This window comes from Vespa mandarinia, chromosome 6 (genome assembly GCF_050613455.1).
Source record: "Vespa mandarinia isolate Hongniang chromosome 6, ASM5061345v1, whole genome shotgun sequence".
Classification (NCBI taxonomy): domain Eukaryota; kingdom Metazoa; phylum Arthropoda; class Insecta; order Hymenoptera; family Vespidae; genus Vespa; species Vespa mandarinia.
In genome coordinates this window covers 1,791,257-1,803,875 of record NC_140815.1, presented here as the reverse complement: position 1 = coordinate 1,803,875, position 12,619 = coordinate 1,791,257, and the positions used below count along the sequence as shown (strand labels likewise).

At 40.4% G+C, this 12,619-nt stretch overlaps 1 protein-coding gene across 11 annotated transcripts in view; it reads right to left on the bottom strand.

Moving 5' to 3' along the window:
* dati (zinc finger protein datilografo) overlaps nt 1-12,619 on the bottom strand; it is a 91,871-nt gene that overhangs the window by 14,088 nt on the left and 65,164 nt on the right. For 5 of the 11 annotated variants that reach the window (XM_035864661.2, XM_085657865.1, XM_085657866.1 and 2 more), the window contains 7 exons: nt 5,204-5,363; nt 2,915-3,127; nt 2,474-2,596; nt 2,232-2,369; nt 1,646-1,843; nt 365-585; nt 3-156 (listed from right to left, as the gene is read on the bottom strand). In XM_035864661.2, the coding sequence (XP_035720554.1) occupies nt 3-156; nt 365-585; nt 1,646-1,843; nt 2,232-2,369; nt 2,474-2,596; nt 2,915-3,127; nt 5,204-5,363 (1,207 nt within the window). The remainder of the gene's footprint in view (nt 1-2; nt 157-364; nt 586-1,645; nt 1,844-2,231; nt 2,370-2,473; nt 2,597-2,914; nt 3,128-5,203; nt 5,364-12,619) is intronic. The other 6 variants (XM_085657868.1, XM_085657869.1, XM_085657867.1 and 3 more) reach the window with 5 other exon arrangements.

Below are 12,619 nucleotides of genomic sequence, written 5' to 3'. Positions count from 1 at the left end.
ACCGAACTCGGGCGACAAGCTGTCTTGTTGTGACATTTGTTGATTCGCGTGATGTCCTGGTATACCGGAAGTTCCGCCGCCATTGTGTTGCGTTAGATGATGTCTCACATCTCCCCCAACCGCTGAACTTGCCGCTGCGGCCGCTGCCTGGGACACCTGATTCAAATCGATGATAGAGTTAATATCGTGCGATTAAAGGTGTTTTAACGCGACCACAATACGTGTCTATCTATCGTTAATATATATCTTCGTGCGTAATTCACACGTAGATTAAATTATGATCGAATGTTCTCATTTTATCAATATTTGAATTAAATGTTTATTGTAATACAATAAGGTAATTAGTTAAAGAGGCATTGCTTACCGCTAGCCGAAGGGCAGCTTCAGCTTGAGAACGTAACAAAGCTTCCGCTTGATGCATTCTCAGAGCTTGTTCGGGCCCAGTAGCCTGGACACTTTGTTGTTGAGATCCAGCCGATCCTTGAGCACTGCCGCTCATATCTCCGTTGTTACCCATCCTCATGGCTGCCGCTAACGACGCCATGTCTACGGGCGACAAATTCGGCGACACCGAGTTTTGTAGACCTGCAGAATAAAGAAGATATTGTCGAACTTTAGAATGACGTATTTCTATCATATCATAGGTACGAAGTGTGATCACATTAAAATCGCGGGCAGAAGAAGGGGGACAGAAAATTTGTATGTAATCTTATTCTTTATAAACATGTCTCGTAAAAAGTTGAAAAGCGTCGTTTTAAAATTTCGTTGCATTACAATTCGAAACATGTATCTAAAGTACTTATTTAATATATAGGTGTATACATATATACATATATATATACACACACATATATATATATATATAAATATTTATGTACTGTTTTTTTTCGACGTACATGAATAAGTAGCCAGTGAAAGTTTTATTTCCTTCGAAGGAATATTCGGACTTGTTATATACGAGTCACGGCATCGAGAAAAATGTTCTTACGAAGAAGATAACGATAGAATCTCAGAATATATATATGTTATTTTACATAGATACGTTCGCGTACTCGCCGTGCGCAGTAAACTTTTCGACATAGGGGAACATCGCAATTCGATCGACTACGTTACGTCGTAAGGCAAGTTCGAATCGATCGAATCGCGGATTCTTTGTGGAAAAATTTAGTAGGAGGCGAGAACGTGACGAGGCATAAACCGAAATAAAATGAAATATACGATACGAAGCGTTCGTTGATACGTGTCCTTTATAATACGGCACGTTTAAGAACAGACGAAGCGATTTCGCTTAGACATAGGTTAGTGTTATTAAGCGTCGCTATTAATTACGTTCGATGGCATGAGAGCCAGTAACGTCGACACGACGACAGCGACGCGGAAAAACATCATTGTAAATCAATCTTTATCGGTATAATTGGAACGGAGCTATCGTTTCTCCTCTCCCGGATGGCGTCGTCTCGCGTTGTCCGATAAACTGTAATAACGCCGTCGACGTCCTTGAAGAAAACGCAAAACTATTGCGTTTAAACGCTATACGTATGTATCATATGTAATATGTATGTGCTTTCGCTCGTTCAGTAATAAAAGAACGTTTCGAATGATTCGAAAAGCGAATCCTGTCCGTTTCTTGGAGTTGTTTTCTCACCCGCTGACACGGCGGCGGCCATGACGGCCATGCGTTGTTGTTGCGATTGCATCTCGTCGTGATACTGTTGCGCGGAACCCGGCTGACTGCCCGCTCTCAACATTTCACTCAGCTTGTTACCGCTGGGTCCTGGCGATGCCATGTTGTTGTTGTTGTTATTGTTGTTGTTGTTCAATAGACCGGTGCCTGCGCAGAAATCTACTCTCGTTAGTATGCTCGTTCAAGACCATTTGGCTCTTATATCGCTAATAATTTTTTCATTTTATGAATAAACGAAGCGATCGAGCTCTTTCGACGTATATTAATTCGACGTACAACGATGGGACCGTAGCCGTGTCTCGCATTATAGATTATGCTATTTATGAACGATTACATGTCTTTTAACGTTCATTGAAACTCGTTTAATAAGTGAAATAAAAAAAGGTTGTATTCAATGTAATATGCAATATATATGTATAATGTAATAAATAATTTTAGAAAATGCTTTTAATCGATCAAATTAGAAATAAGGAAACTGCAATACACGGATACGGCTCCGAGCAATGATCGATTCCTTCAGGGCGCAAAACCAATAGTCGGAGCGTACCAGGTTCACTTCCGGCCGACGATAGCCGTCCGTTTCCACTGCTGCTATCGGAGTGGGCCGACGGCGATGGGCACATCGGTGGTTGCTGCAAATTTTGTGGTCCTCCAGATTGACCTCCCAAAACACCTAGCCCCGCACCTGAACGGTATTCGATCAATGAGAATGCATCGTGTACATCGTCTACCACGCATAATAATCATTAAAATTTCATGTTTAAAGAGAATTCGATTCTCGTTTTATACCTAGACTCGAACTCGCGAGAATTTCCCTTTCTCTCCTATCGGCCGCCGCGCGACTCAACACGTATTGCGCCGCGAACTGATGTTTCGGATCCATCCTCATGTGTTCCATATGACTCAACAAACCTGCGATCAAATGCGAACTTATCGTTAGGCTACGCCTTGTTCAATCTTCTTTTTTTTCTTTATTTATTTATTTCTTTCTTTATTTCGAATTTACTTTCGTAAATCGATGGTAAATAAGAAGATATTACATTAATGTGTAAATTCGTTAGCGTGAAGGTCGTATCCGAATTGCCCTTGACTAGAAAAGGATGGAAAAGAAATTGAAACGAAAAGAATTTTACATTTTGTTGTATTTTATCATGAGATCGATTGGGCTTTCGGAACGCTTATCAACGCTGACGGTATACATTTTTTTCTTTGAAATAAAGATGCACTTACCGCTCTCGTGAGTGAAGACCGCTTGACACACCGAGCACGGCCACATTCTGAGGCTCGTGCTAAGTTGACTGGTCTCAGGATGGCAGGCTAGATGCTTCCTAAGGCTACCCTCGTTGACGTAGTGTTTTCCGCACACCGGGCACGGGTGGTTGGCCGTCCGTCGCTTCGCTAGGTAAACCCCGGCAACGGAGGTTGTGCAGTCAGCGGAGGGAACAATAGGGCGAGACAATTTCAAGGTCAATGCCAAGCAGGATAAAGCGTCCCAAGGAACGAAAGCATCATCATCATCATCATCACCATCATCTCATAATCATTATCACCACCATCATCATCATTATCATCATCATCATCATCATCATCATCATCATCATCATTATCATTATCATTATCATTATCATTATCATTATCATTATCATCATCATCATCATTATTATAATCATTATCATCATGATCAACATCATTCTCATCATCGCATCAATTCATTGTCGTCATCGTCATCATTGATATCGCTATGAATCATCACGCGTATTTATATACATATCTCTTTCTCCGTTTCCTCGATCGTTCATCTCGACATCATGTTCTTTCGATAGTTCGCTAACGTCAGCCAACGTGGCCGCGGTCGACTTTATTCCTTCTTCTCTCTCTCTCCTTCATCCCATCTCATCCTCACGCACTCACGTGCACGCGCGTGCACGCACGGCGCTTACGTACGCGTTCCGGGCGACCTCGAAGGCGAAGGGATAGTCCTTGCAGACGCGAATGTCCAAGGATCAGGAGAGCACTGACCTCGGACACGTTGCTCGCTGCCTACCCGTTGAGAATCCCTTTCACGAGCGAGGTCGTCGGACCAAAATCCAAGAAACGCGGACGCGCGCGCGCACGCGAACGCGCATGCGCTCCGATCAAACGACGCGAACGCGCAGAGAAAGTCATTAAGATTCCCGTATTTCTTTTTTTTCTTTTCTTTTCTTTTCTTTTATTTAATCTTTTCCTTTCTTATTTTTTCCTTTCTTTAATTTCTTTTTTTTTTTTTTTTTACAGCATTCCTCTCCTTCTTCCTCGGATTATATTTTGAATCGATGATGGAAAAATTTGAAAAAATTTCGTTTCGATGATAATTTATTTACTCTTTTTTTTCTTTTTCTCTTTTACTTATACTATTTATTTCTTTTGTTTTCTCTCTTTCTGAATACTTTCCGTGCGCGTTCGCGATATACAAAGCACTAACGGACACACAAAAAGGCGCGCATAGAGGTCGAACGAGACACCCTCGAAGCACCGAAAGAAGACATGTGTTTGTATATTAGTTAAGAACCCAAATATTAGTCGGTGAGTGTGCCAAGTGCTACACCCCTCTTCTGCCCAGCGAAATATTACGAAGAAATGACAGGACAACGTATGCATAATTTGCCCGCGCCAAAAGCAATTCCTTTCAGGGGGTGGGGGATAATATGAGGCGTACTTAAAGGCTAAAGACGAACCACCCCTCGTGTCTCGACGAGTGGTTGCTTTACCTCTCTCTTAGCCTTACTTACGGTTTTACGACATCGTTACACGTATATATATATATATATATATTCACTTTTGTCTCTCTCTTTCTCTTTTTTCCTCCTTTTTACTACTATTATCTCTTTCTCGCTTTTCTCTCTCTCTCTCCCTCTCTCTCTCTCTCTTTCTTTCTTTCTTTCTTTTTCTCTTTTTCTCTCTTTCCCTTTTTTTTTCTCTCTTTCTCTCTCTCTTTCTCTTTCTCTTTGTCTCTCTATCCCTTCTTCTACCTTTTGACAGTTTTCCACCCCGAAATCGCGTAAGATAAGGTTAGAAGCATCCCTACAAATACCCAACCGAATTGATCGCAGTGTACGCGAAGGAACGAATCTATGAATTTGAATAAATATCGGTGAATATATGAAGTTAAATTCAAAAAGATAAGAAAAAAAAAGAAAAGGAAAAAAAAAGTAATAAAAAAAGAAAAAAGAGAGAAAGAAAGAAAAAATAAAACAACAACAAATTCGTTCCTATCGCGGTCAGTGCGAAATGATAGAGTAGACAGGAAAACGTAGTACGTATATACGAGGAAATAACAGTAAAGAGACGTGCGTGTAGAATAGAAAATATGGAATTGTAGTAAAGAGGTCAAATAATTGGGGTGGAACCCGAGGCCTAAAAGGTAGAAGAAAACGACTAGGAGGCAATTAATGAGTAAAATATGAGGGAGAAATAGAGAGACGTAAAGTGAGACGCCATAATCTCGACATTGTTTGTCTGTCGCGTCGTTTCGATACTTACTGGCAACGCCGGAGGCATTTGGATCCTTGTGGGTGTGCTTCATGTGCTCCATCAGAGCTTCGCCACCGAGGAAGAGTTTGTGGCAGACAGGACAGCTGGTTGCGTTCGGGCCGCCGATCAGGGCGGCGTGTTGCTGGAACACAACACGCTGTTGCAACTCCTTTTTTGGGGGGCCGGAAGAAGAAGAACCGGAAGCAGGCACACGCGGCACACCCGGTAGAGAGCCGACCCAGAGAATACCACCACAGAGTTGCGAACCAGAAGCGCAGGACAGGCAGGGCACAGAACAGAACGATTACCGGTAAGAGTTAAGGCACCAATTAACCACCCCCATCACCACAATAGTCGCACCATCACCATCGCGCTATATCTAAGGCTTTGCGAGAAAGTTCGAGTGTCTGGTTTCTAATTGCAATAATATCTTACTGTATATTTAGTATACAGATCATCGTATTACAGATATTTTTATTTTGATAAAGATCGTACGTCCTATGTCGTGTCTTAGGAGAACGTAAAGGAGAACGAATAATAGCCGGACCAACGATTTACCGTTACTTGGTAGTACTCACTCGCCGCGAGGAAGATTCTCCGTTTTCCGTCTGATCGTAATTACGTGGCATTCGTAAAGCTGATTTTATGGTAATTTTTTTAGAATCGAATAATTTCTTTCTTGATTTAAAAATAATATTACACAATGATTCTTTTTTTTTTTTCCTTTTTTTTCTTCTTCCTACGATATTATGCCCTATGTGGCGTAATTTGTGTTACTATTATTTCTCGCGAAAGGAAAAGAACGCGATTTGAGAAGTTAAGAAAAGTAAGTTATTACAAAAGCAGACTCTGAATCAAAATTATTACTGCGATATCAGACAGTCGAACGTTAACGAAGCGTAGGGGCTTGGAGAACGATCGGAGTATGGCTCCATTCGTAATCAGGACTTTTATCTAATCTCTTTGCTATTATTCGTCTTCGATGTGCACGTGCATTTATAATTATAATATACACATATATGTCTATGTATGGTAGTCAATACGGAAATTGCGAAAACAAAGGAACCACTCTTGTCGACGGTGACGCTCCGATCGACCTCACTGAACCTCACCGATGAACGGTATGGATGGAAAAAAATGTTAAACTCTAACACCTACGATTTATCAATAATTTTCTATCAACATGACCATCGTCAGAATGTCGCAAGTATCACACAACCTTCATCTGGAAGATCTATTTTTACCGTTTATATTCTTATCTACTCGCCAAACTATTATCGCGGCTTCTCACGATGGGCCATGTTATTAATTTATTATTAATAACATTAATGACAAAATTAATGAAATTCGACGTCCTCACTATCAGGCAATGCATTTCTTATACGCGGCCTCGTATTAAAGAAACGGTTTCGCGGTAGTATCATTCTTATTTTCCCCCTCTTTTCTCATCTCTTTCTATATTTCTCTCTCTCTTTCTCTCTCTCTTTCTCTCTCTCTCTCTCTCTCTTTCTTTCTCTTGCATATACGAAGGTCAGTTACACTCACACGAGGCGGTAGGGGGGTACGCGCCCGAGGAAAAACATGGCGGCCAACCTTGTACGAAAGACTGCTTAAAGCGGAGGGAGAAAAGAGAAAGAAGAAGAAGAAGAATAACGCAGCCAAAGGAGGAGGCGGACAGGAAAGGCTAAAACGAGACAAGACGGCAATGACCCGAAACTTTTGGTGGAGTCTTACCATCTCGTTTCTTTTTTCCTTCCTTCCTTCCTTCCTTTCATCCATCTATCCACCCATCCTTTCTTTATTTCTTTTTTTCTTTCTTTCCTTTCTTCCTTCCTTCTTTCCTTCCTTCCTTCCTTCCTTCCTTCCTTCCTTCCTACCTTCTTTCCTTCCTTCTTTCCTTCCTTTTTCTAACATATAATTCTTCATTGTTTTTATCTTTATAAAAGACTTTTTTTCAAAAAAAAAAGTCTATTCCCTATCTTCACTACATTCTCGGGTAATATTTAGAAAGAAAAATACAGATTATTTATCCGATAAAACGAATATGAAGAATTTTTGGATCGTAGAAATGATGAGAAGATCGAACTAATTTTAAAATATAATCCTCGACAGGAGATTCCATTAGTTAAGTGAGAAAATGTGATTATGTTCTCTCTGACTTATGCTAATTCGGTAATACAACACGACAATGATTATCACTTTAATTTTTATCGATTTAAGAAGATATATTCGATTGTGATTCGTAATTGTCGTTAATTCGAAGAAAATTGAATATAGTTAGGTACTTGGATATATATATATATATATATATATATATATATATATAAGGAATGTGATATACATATGTATTATCGTAAGAATTCGTTTAGAATGCGAAACGAAAGGGACCACATCTGTGGTTAGGTAGTAAGATCCGTCGGACCGTGTTTTCGATCCCGGACCTAGGTTAAACCCGGACGAACAAGTGGATGAGAAGAAAAGAAGTAAGAGGTCGATGCCAGGAGCATCTAAAACGGGACCGAACGGCAATGACCTTAATGTTTCGGGGGCCTCCTTTCTTTTTCATCTCTTAGAGCTGTCCTTTTTATCCCTCTCTCCCTCCCTCCCTCCCACTCCCTCTCAATTCTTTTCATTTTATTTTCATCGTCGTCGTCGTCGTCGTCGTCTCCTCCTCCTCCTCCTCCTCCTCTTCCTCATCCTTCAACAGTTTAATCTTTTTTCAGTACGTTCTTCGGCGAGTCTTCTTGTCTCCTTTCTTTCTTTTTTTTTCCCGGACCTAAGGCAACTTCTATCGTCTTGTGAAGGAGACGAGAGAAAGAGAGAAAGAAAAGGATGACGAAGAAGAGGAAGAGGAGGAAGAGAAAGAGGAAAAAGGAGGAGAAGAAGAAGAAGAAGAAGAAGAAGAAGAAGAAGAAGAAGAAAGAGGAGGAGGAGGAGGAGGAGGAGGACTACTGCGACGCTGGCCACCGCCGCCGCCGCCGCCGACGCTGGAGCTGCCGCATGCAAGTTATTCTCGGAGGGAGGCTGCGGTCCGTAGGTTCGACGCCCCGACCTGGCCCAACTGGAAAAAACCGGTTTCTTCGCTCGTGCTCTTCCTTTTTTGCCTGCATCCTCGCTTTTTGCGCCGCTCTCGAGTGCCTCGACTTCTATCTTTTTCTCTCTCTCTCTCTTTTCCTCCCACCCTTCCTCCTCTTCCCCCTCTCTCTCTCTCTTTCTCTCTTCTGCCATTTCTTTCTCCTCTTCTTCTTCTTCTCCGTTCCTGCCACACAGCATCTCGCCTCTCTTCATCCTTTTCTTTCGATTCCACTTCATCCTCCGTCCCACACCTCCTTCTCAAGACTGCCTTTTTCTTTTTCCTCCTCTTCTTCTTCTTCTTATCCTCCTCCTCCTCTTCCTCCTGCTCCTCCTCTTCCTCCTCTTCTTCCTTCTTCTGCGAGATCTCGCTTCATCGTTCTTTTCCAGCATCAGACTGAGCGAAGCCCAACGTAGCGTGGGCGAATACTCCGAAGGAGTTTATGATTCGCCGTGACCAGATTCATCTTTCTCTTTCTCTATCTTTCTATATCTTTCTCTCCCGGGCAATTTCTTGACTGGCCGTTCTGTTAAACCGAAACTAGTATCTCTAATTCAATAGTTAACCGGGGCCGCCTTACAATTTCTCCTTTTGGAATCGATGAAATCAAGTGTCCTCCTTGGTATAAATTTCACAGTGACCGTGTCATAAAACTCGAAGGAAGTTTTCAGCTCAACAACTCGACGATTTTGCTCGGTAATAATTTATCATCTTTTTTCTCTATCTATCTCTCTCTCTCTCTCTCTCTCTCTCTTTCTCTTTCTTTTTCTCTTTCTCTCTCTCTCTCTCTTTCTCTCTCTCTCTCTCTCTTCTTTTCTCGTTCTCGTTCAATTATTCTTTTTGAATTATCGAGTTTCCGTTCGTACAGACGAGAAAGATTTCGTTCAAAGATTATCGCTTCGCTTCGAATTCTTTGAGGCCCGATGCCTAGGGGTCCGGGCCAGGGAGTGGCATAAAAAGGAAGTGGGTGTGAGCACACGCGTAGCGGTGCGTGACGCTTAGCTCGATGTAGCCATTTTGTGTTCCGTGTAGAAGGGACCGTCTTTGATCAACCGGTTGCGTTTTTTTTTCTTTTCTTTTCTTTTCTTTTCTTTTCTTTTTCTTCATCTTTTCCTTTTTCTTTTTCTTTTTATTTATTTAAAACTTTGCGACACCTTCGGATCATCGAAAAAAGATAAACCCTCAATTTCTTCTTATCGCTACAAACAACACGACATCTGTCTCGGCTATTCCAGTTTCATTCGCTTCTCATTTGCTTTATCTTTTCTATTCTTTTTCTTCTTCTTTTTCTTTCACTCTGCCTTTCTTTTCCCCCTTAGTATATCGATCGATTCTTTTTTCCTTTTCTTTTCTTTTTTTACACTCGCATCAAACGCGTTACTTATTTTATTATTACTTTTATATCATTGGAATTATTATTATCATCAGGAAGCGTAGGAAAAAATATAAACTCGTCGAATTTATATGGCGTACAATCGTTTTAATGGCAACGAGCGCGATTGCGCTGTGTCACGTTTCATGTCAAAAATTGTCAGAGCATCGGGGAGCGTTGCGCAATTGACGGTGCGCAATCGTTTCTATCGACGTGTGTTAAAACAAGTCCTATATTAAATCGTTGCTTTGGAATGTTTCGATGAGATTTCATTGGAACGAGCGTTATCACGACGTTTCTCGCTTTTCGAAAATATATTATCAAAAATACTTGAGCGGTTAAGACAATATGGGAATTATTTCTTTTTCTTTTTTTTTCTTTTTTTTTTCATTTTTTTCTTTTCAATTTGTAAAGCTTCCACGACGTTTAATTAAGCCGGATAGAAATGAAATTACGTTGGCAAATCCGACGTGGGTATACTACGATGTAGTTGGGTGAATAAGTAATTGAACGAAAAAAAAAAGGAAAAAGAAAAAAAAGAAAAGAATTAAAAAAAAAAGAAATTATAGAAAAAAGGGAACGAAAAGTAGTGATGAGAAATAATAAAAATCGAAACTCAAGTTGAGTCAATTCGCGGCGATTCTCTTTTCATCGGACGCACCGATAAAGAGCCAAGGCCGTTCTCGTGGCGCGCAATTCTTTTCTCGTTGTTGTTCCTTCTTTTTCTCTGTCTCCTTTCCTTGGCTTTTTTAGTCGCACTCGCGAGGTCGCGAGCCTCGCCAGCAGACAACCTTCGCACGATTCTTCGACTCCGCTGCGCTCGAACGGAGCCTGCGAAAGATATTCTTTCGATCGCATCTCTTTTCCTTCCTCGCCCTTCTTTTTTTATTTCGTGCTATCACTTCTTTTTCTTTACTTTCTCTTTCTCTCTTTCTCTCTCTCCCTCTCTCTTTCTATCTTTTTCTCTATCCTCACTCTCTATCTCTCTCTCTCTCTCTTTCTCTTTTCTGTTTATCACTGCTCAATGGAGTTCTTTTAAATAAATTTCAGAATCGATAAATGAAATAAATATTTTTGATTTTCATTCTTTTCACTTTCATGATATTATGAATGATTCGTTACGTGTCATCGAGAAAATCGTAATTAAATATTATTCATAATTTTTTCGATGATTAATCTTCCTCTCTCTCTCTCTCTCTCTCTCTCTCTCTCTTTCTCTCTCATTCTCTTTCTCTTTTTCTCCTTTTCACTTTGTTATTGAGTACATTTGACGTGTGCCGCGTGCAATCGCGCCGATGGATATTCCTGTCAAACTTTGCAATTTCACATCATACGTACATACATACATACGTATATATATGTATATATATATATACACACACACGCATGTAGACTTCAGGAGTATAACGAAAATGGCATGGAATCGAGAAACCTGCATATTTTAAGTTTATCGATAGCGTGCTCATTTCGATTATACGCATAATACTTATTCCTAGAATAACGATAAATTAGGACGATGAAAATTATATCGATTAATGATCGTAGTTTCCATTGCAGTTCTGAGGGTCGTTCTATGCAGTTATCTAATTAAACATTGATATCGTTAGCGATGGAATAATATAGCAGAAGCAATAAAATACGTTTACCAGAGAACTCAAGTTTCTAGGTATATTACTGAATTTCCTATCTCTCTAAATGTATAATTATATATTTATATTGTAGGTATATTATAAACATATATCTGCATATATACATACATACATATATAGATGCATACATACATACATACATACCTACGCGCATACATACATACATGTAAATACGCTTTTATCTATTTTGCATATATCATGTATGGTCACGTTTTCGGACGAGTTAAATTCAAATCGAAAAAAAATACGTTCGAATTCTAAATATCGCATTTATTATATACTTCGTCGAAGTAAAAGAAGAAGAAAAAGAAGAAAAGAAAAGGAGAAAACGAACGAATGAATATACAAATAATAAATAAAAAAAAGAAGAAAAAAGAAAAGTAAAGATGAAAAAAGAAAAGAATTTTATTTTCGTTTGATATAAATATTAAGCGAATGAATAACGCGAGTGACAATGACGGCTTTATTTAATCTATGCAAAAAATATATTGTTTGCCGTTCGATAACCCCTCCCCACCACTCAACCACCCACCCCACCATATCCCACCCGAAGAACGAGCAGTCTCACCCTAGCTTATTGGCGACGACTACGACGACAACGTACTCTTTATTACTTCCCATTTTAATTTTAATCCACTTTCGAGCAACGTTGTTTCTATTCGTACAGCAACGTTGTCGCGCGTTTTCAACACGTGTCGCGTGATCACCGAGGATGGAGAAGGAGTTTCAAAGGTGAAAAAAGAGGGAGAGAATTTTGCCAATGGCAGTTCTGGAAAAGCTGAAGTCGAGAGAGAAAAAGAGAGAGAGAGGGAGAGAAGGTATAGAAAGAAATAGAAAAAGAGAGAGAGAGAAAGAGAAAGAGAGAGAGAGAGAACGAACACGTAGTCCGAAGGGTTGTCGCGGACAATGGGTAGTAGAAATATCCTGGTCCGCTTTCGAATCGGCGCGGGAATGATTTCATTAGGGCTCGTTCCCGCCTGAACACATACGACAACGACACGACGAAAGAAAGAGAGAAGAGAGATAGAGGGGGAGAGAGAGAGAAAAAGAGAGAGAGAGAGAGAAAGGAAAGGGAGAGGGAGAAAGAAAGCTCGTCGAGCCGCAGAGGCGGAGTTAAAAAAATTAATACCATAGGGGTTGAACGCGATCTAACGACGAGGAAAAAGAAAAAAATGTCCTCGCTCGGGACTTAATTATTAGCTCGTAGGTACACGTTTTTTCCCCTACTTCTCCTCTTCTTTCTTTCTTTCTCTTTCTCTCTTGTTGTTGTTCTTTTTTTAACCCCCATCACCCTTTCCCTTCACACGTTCGATCTTAATCCATCCGTTGAA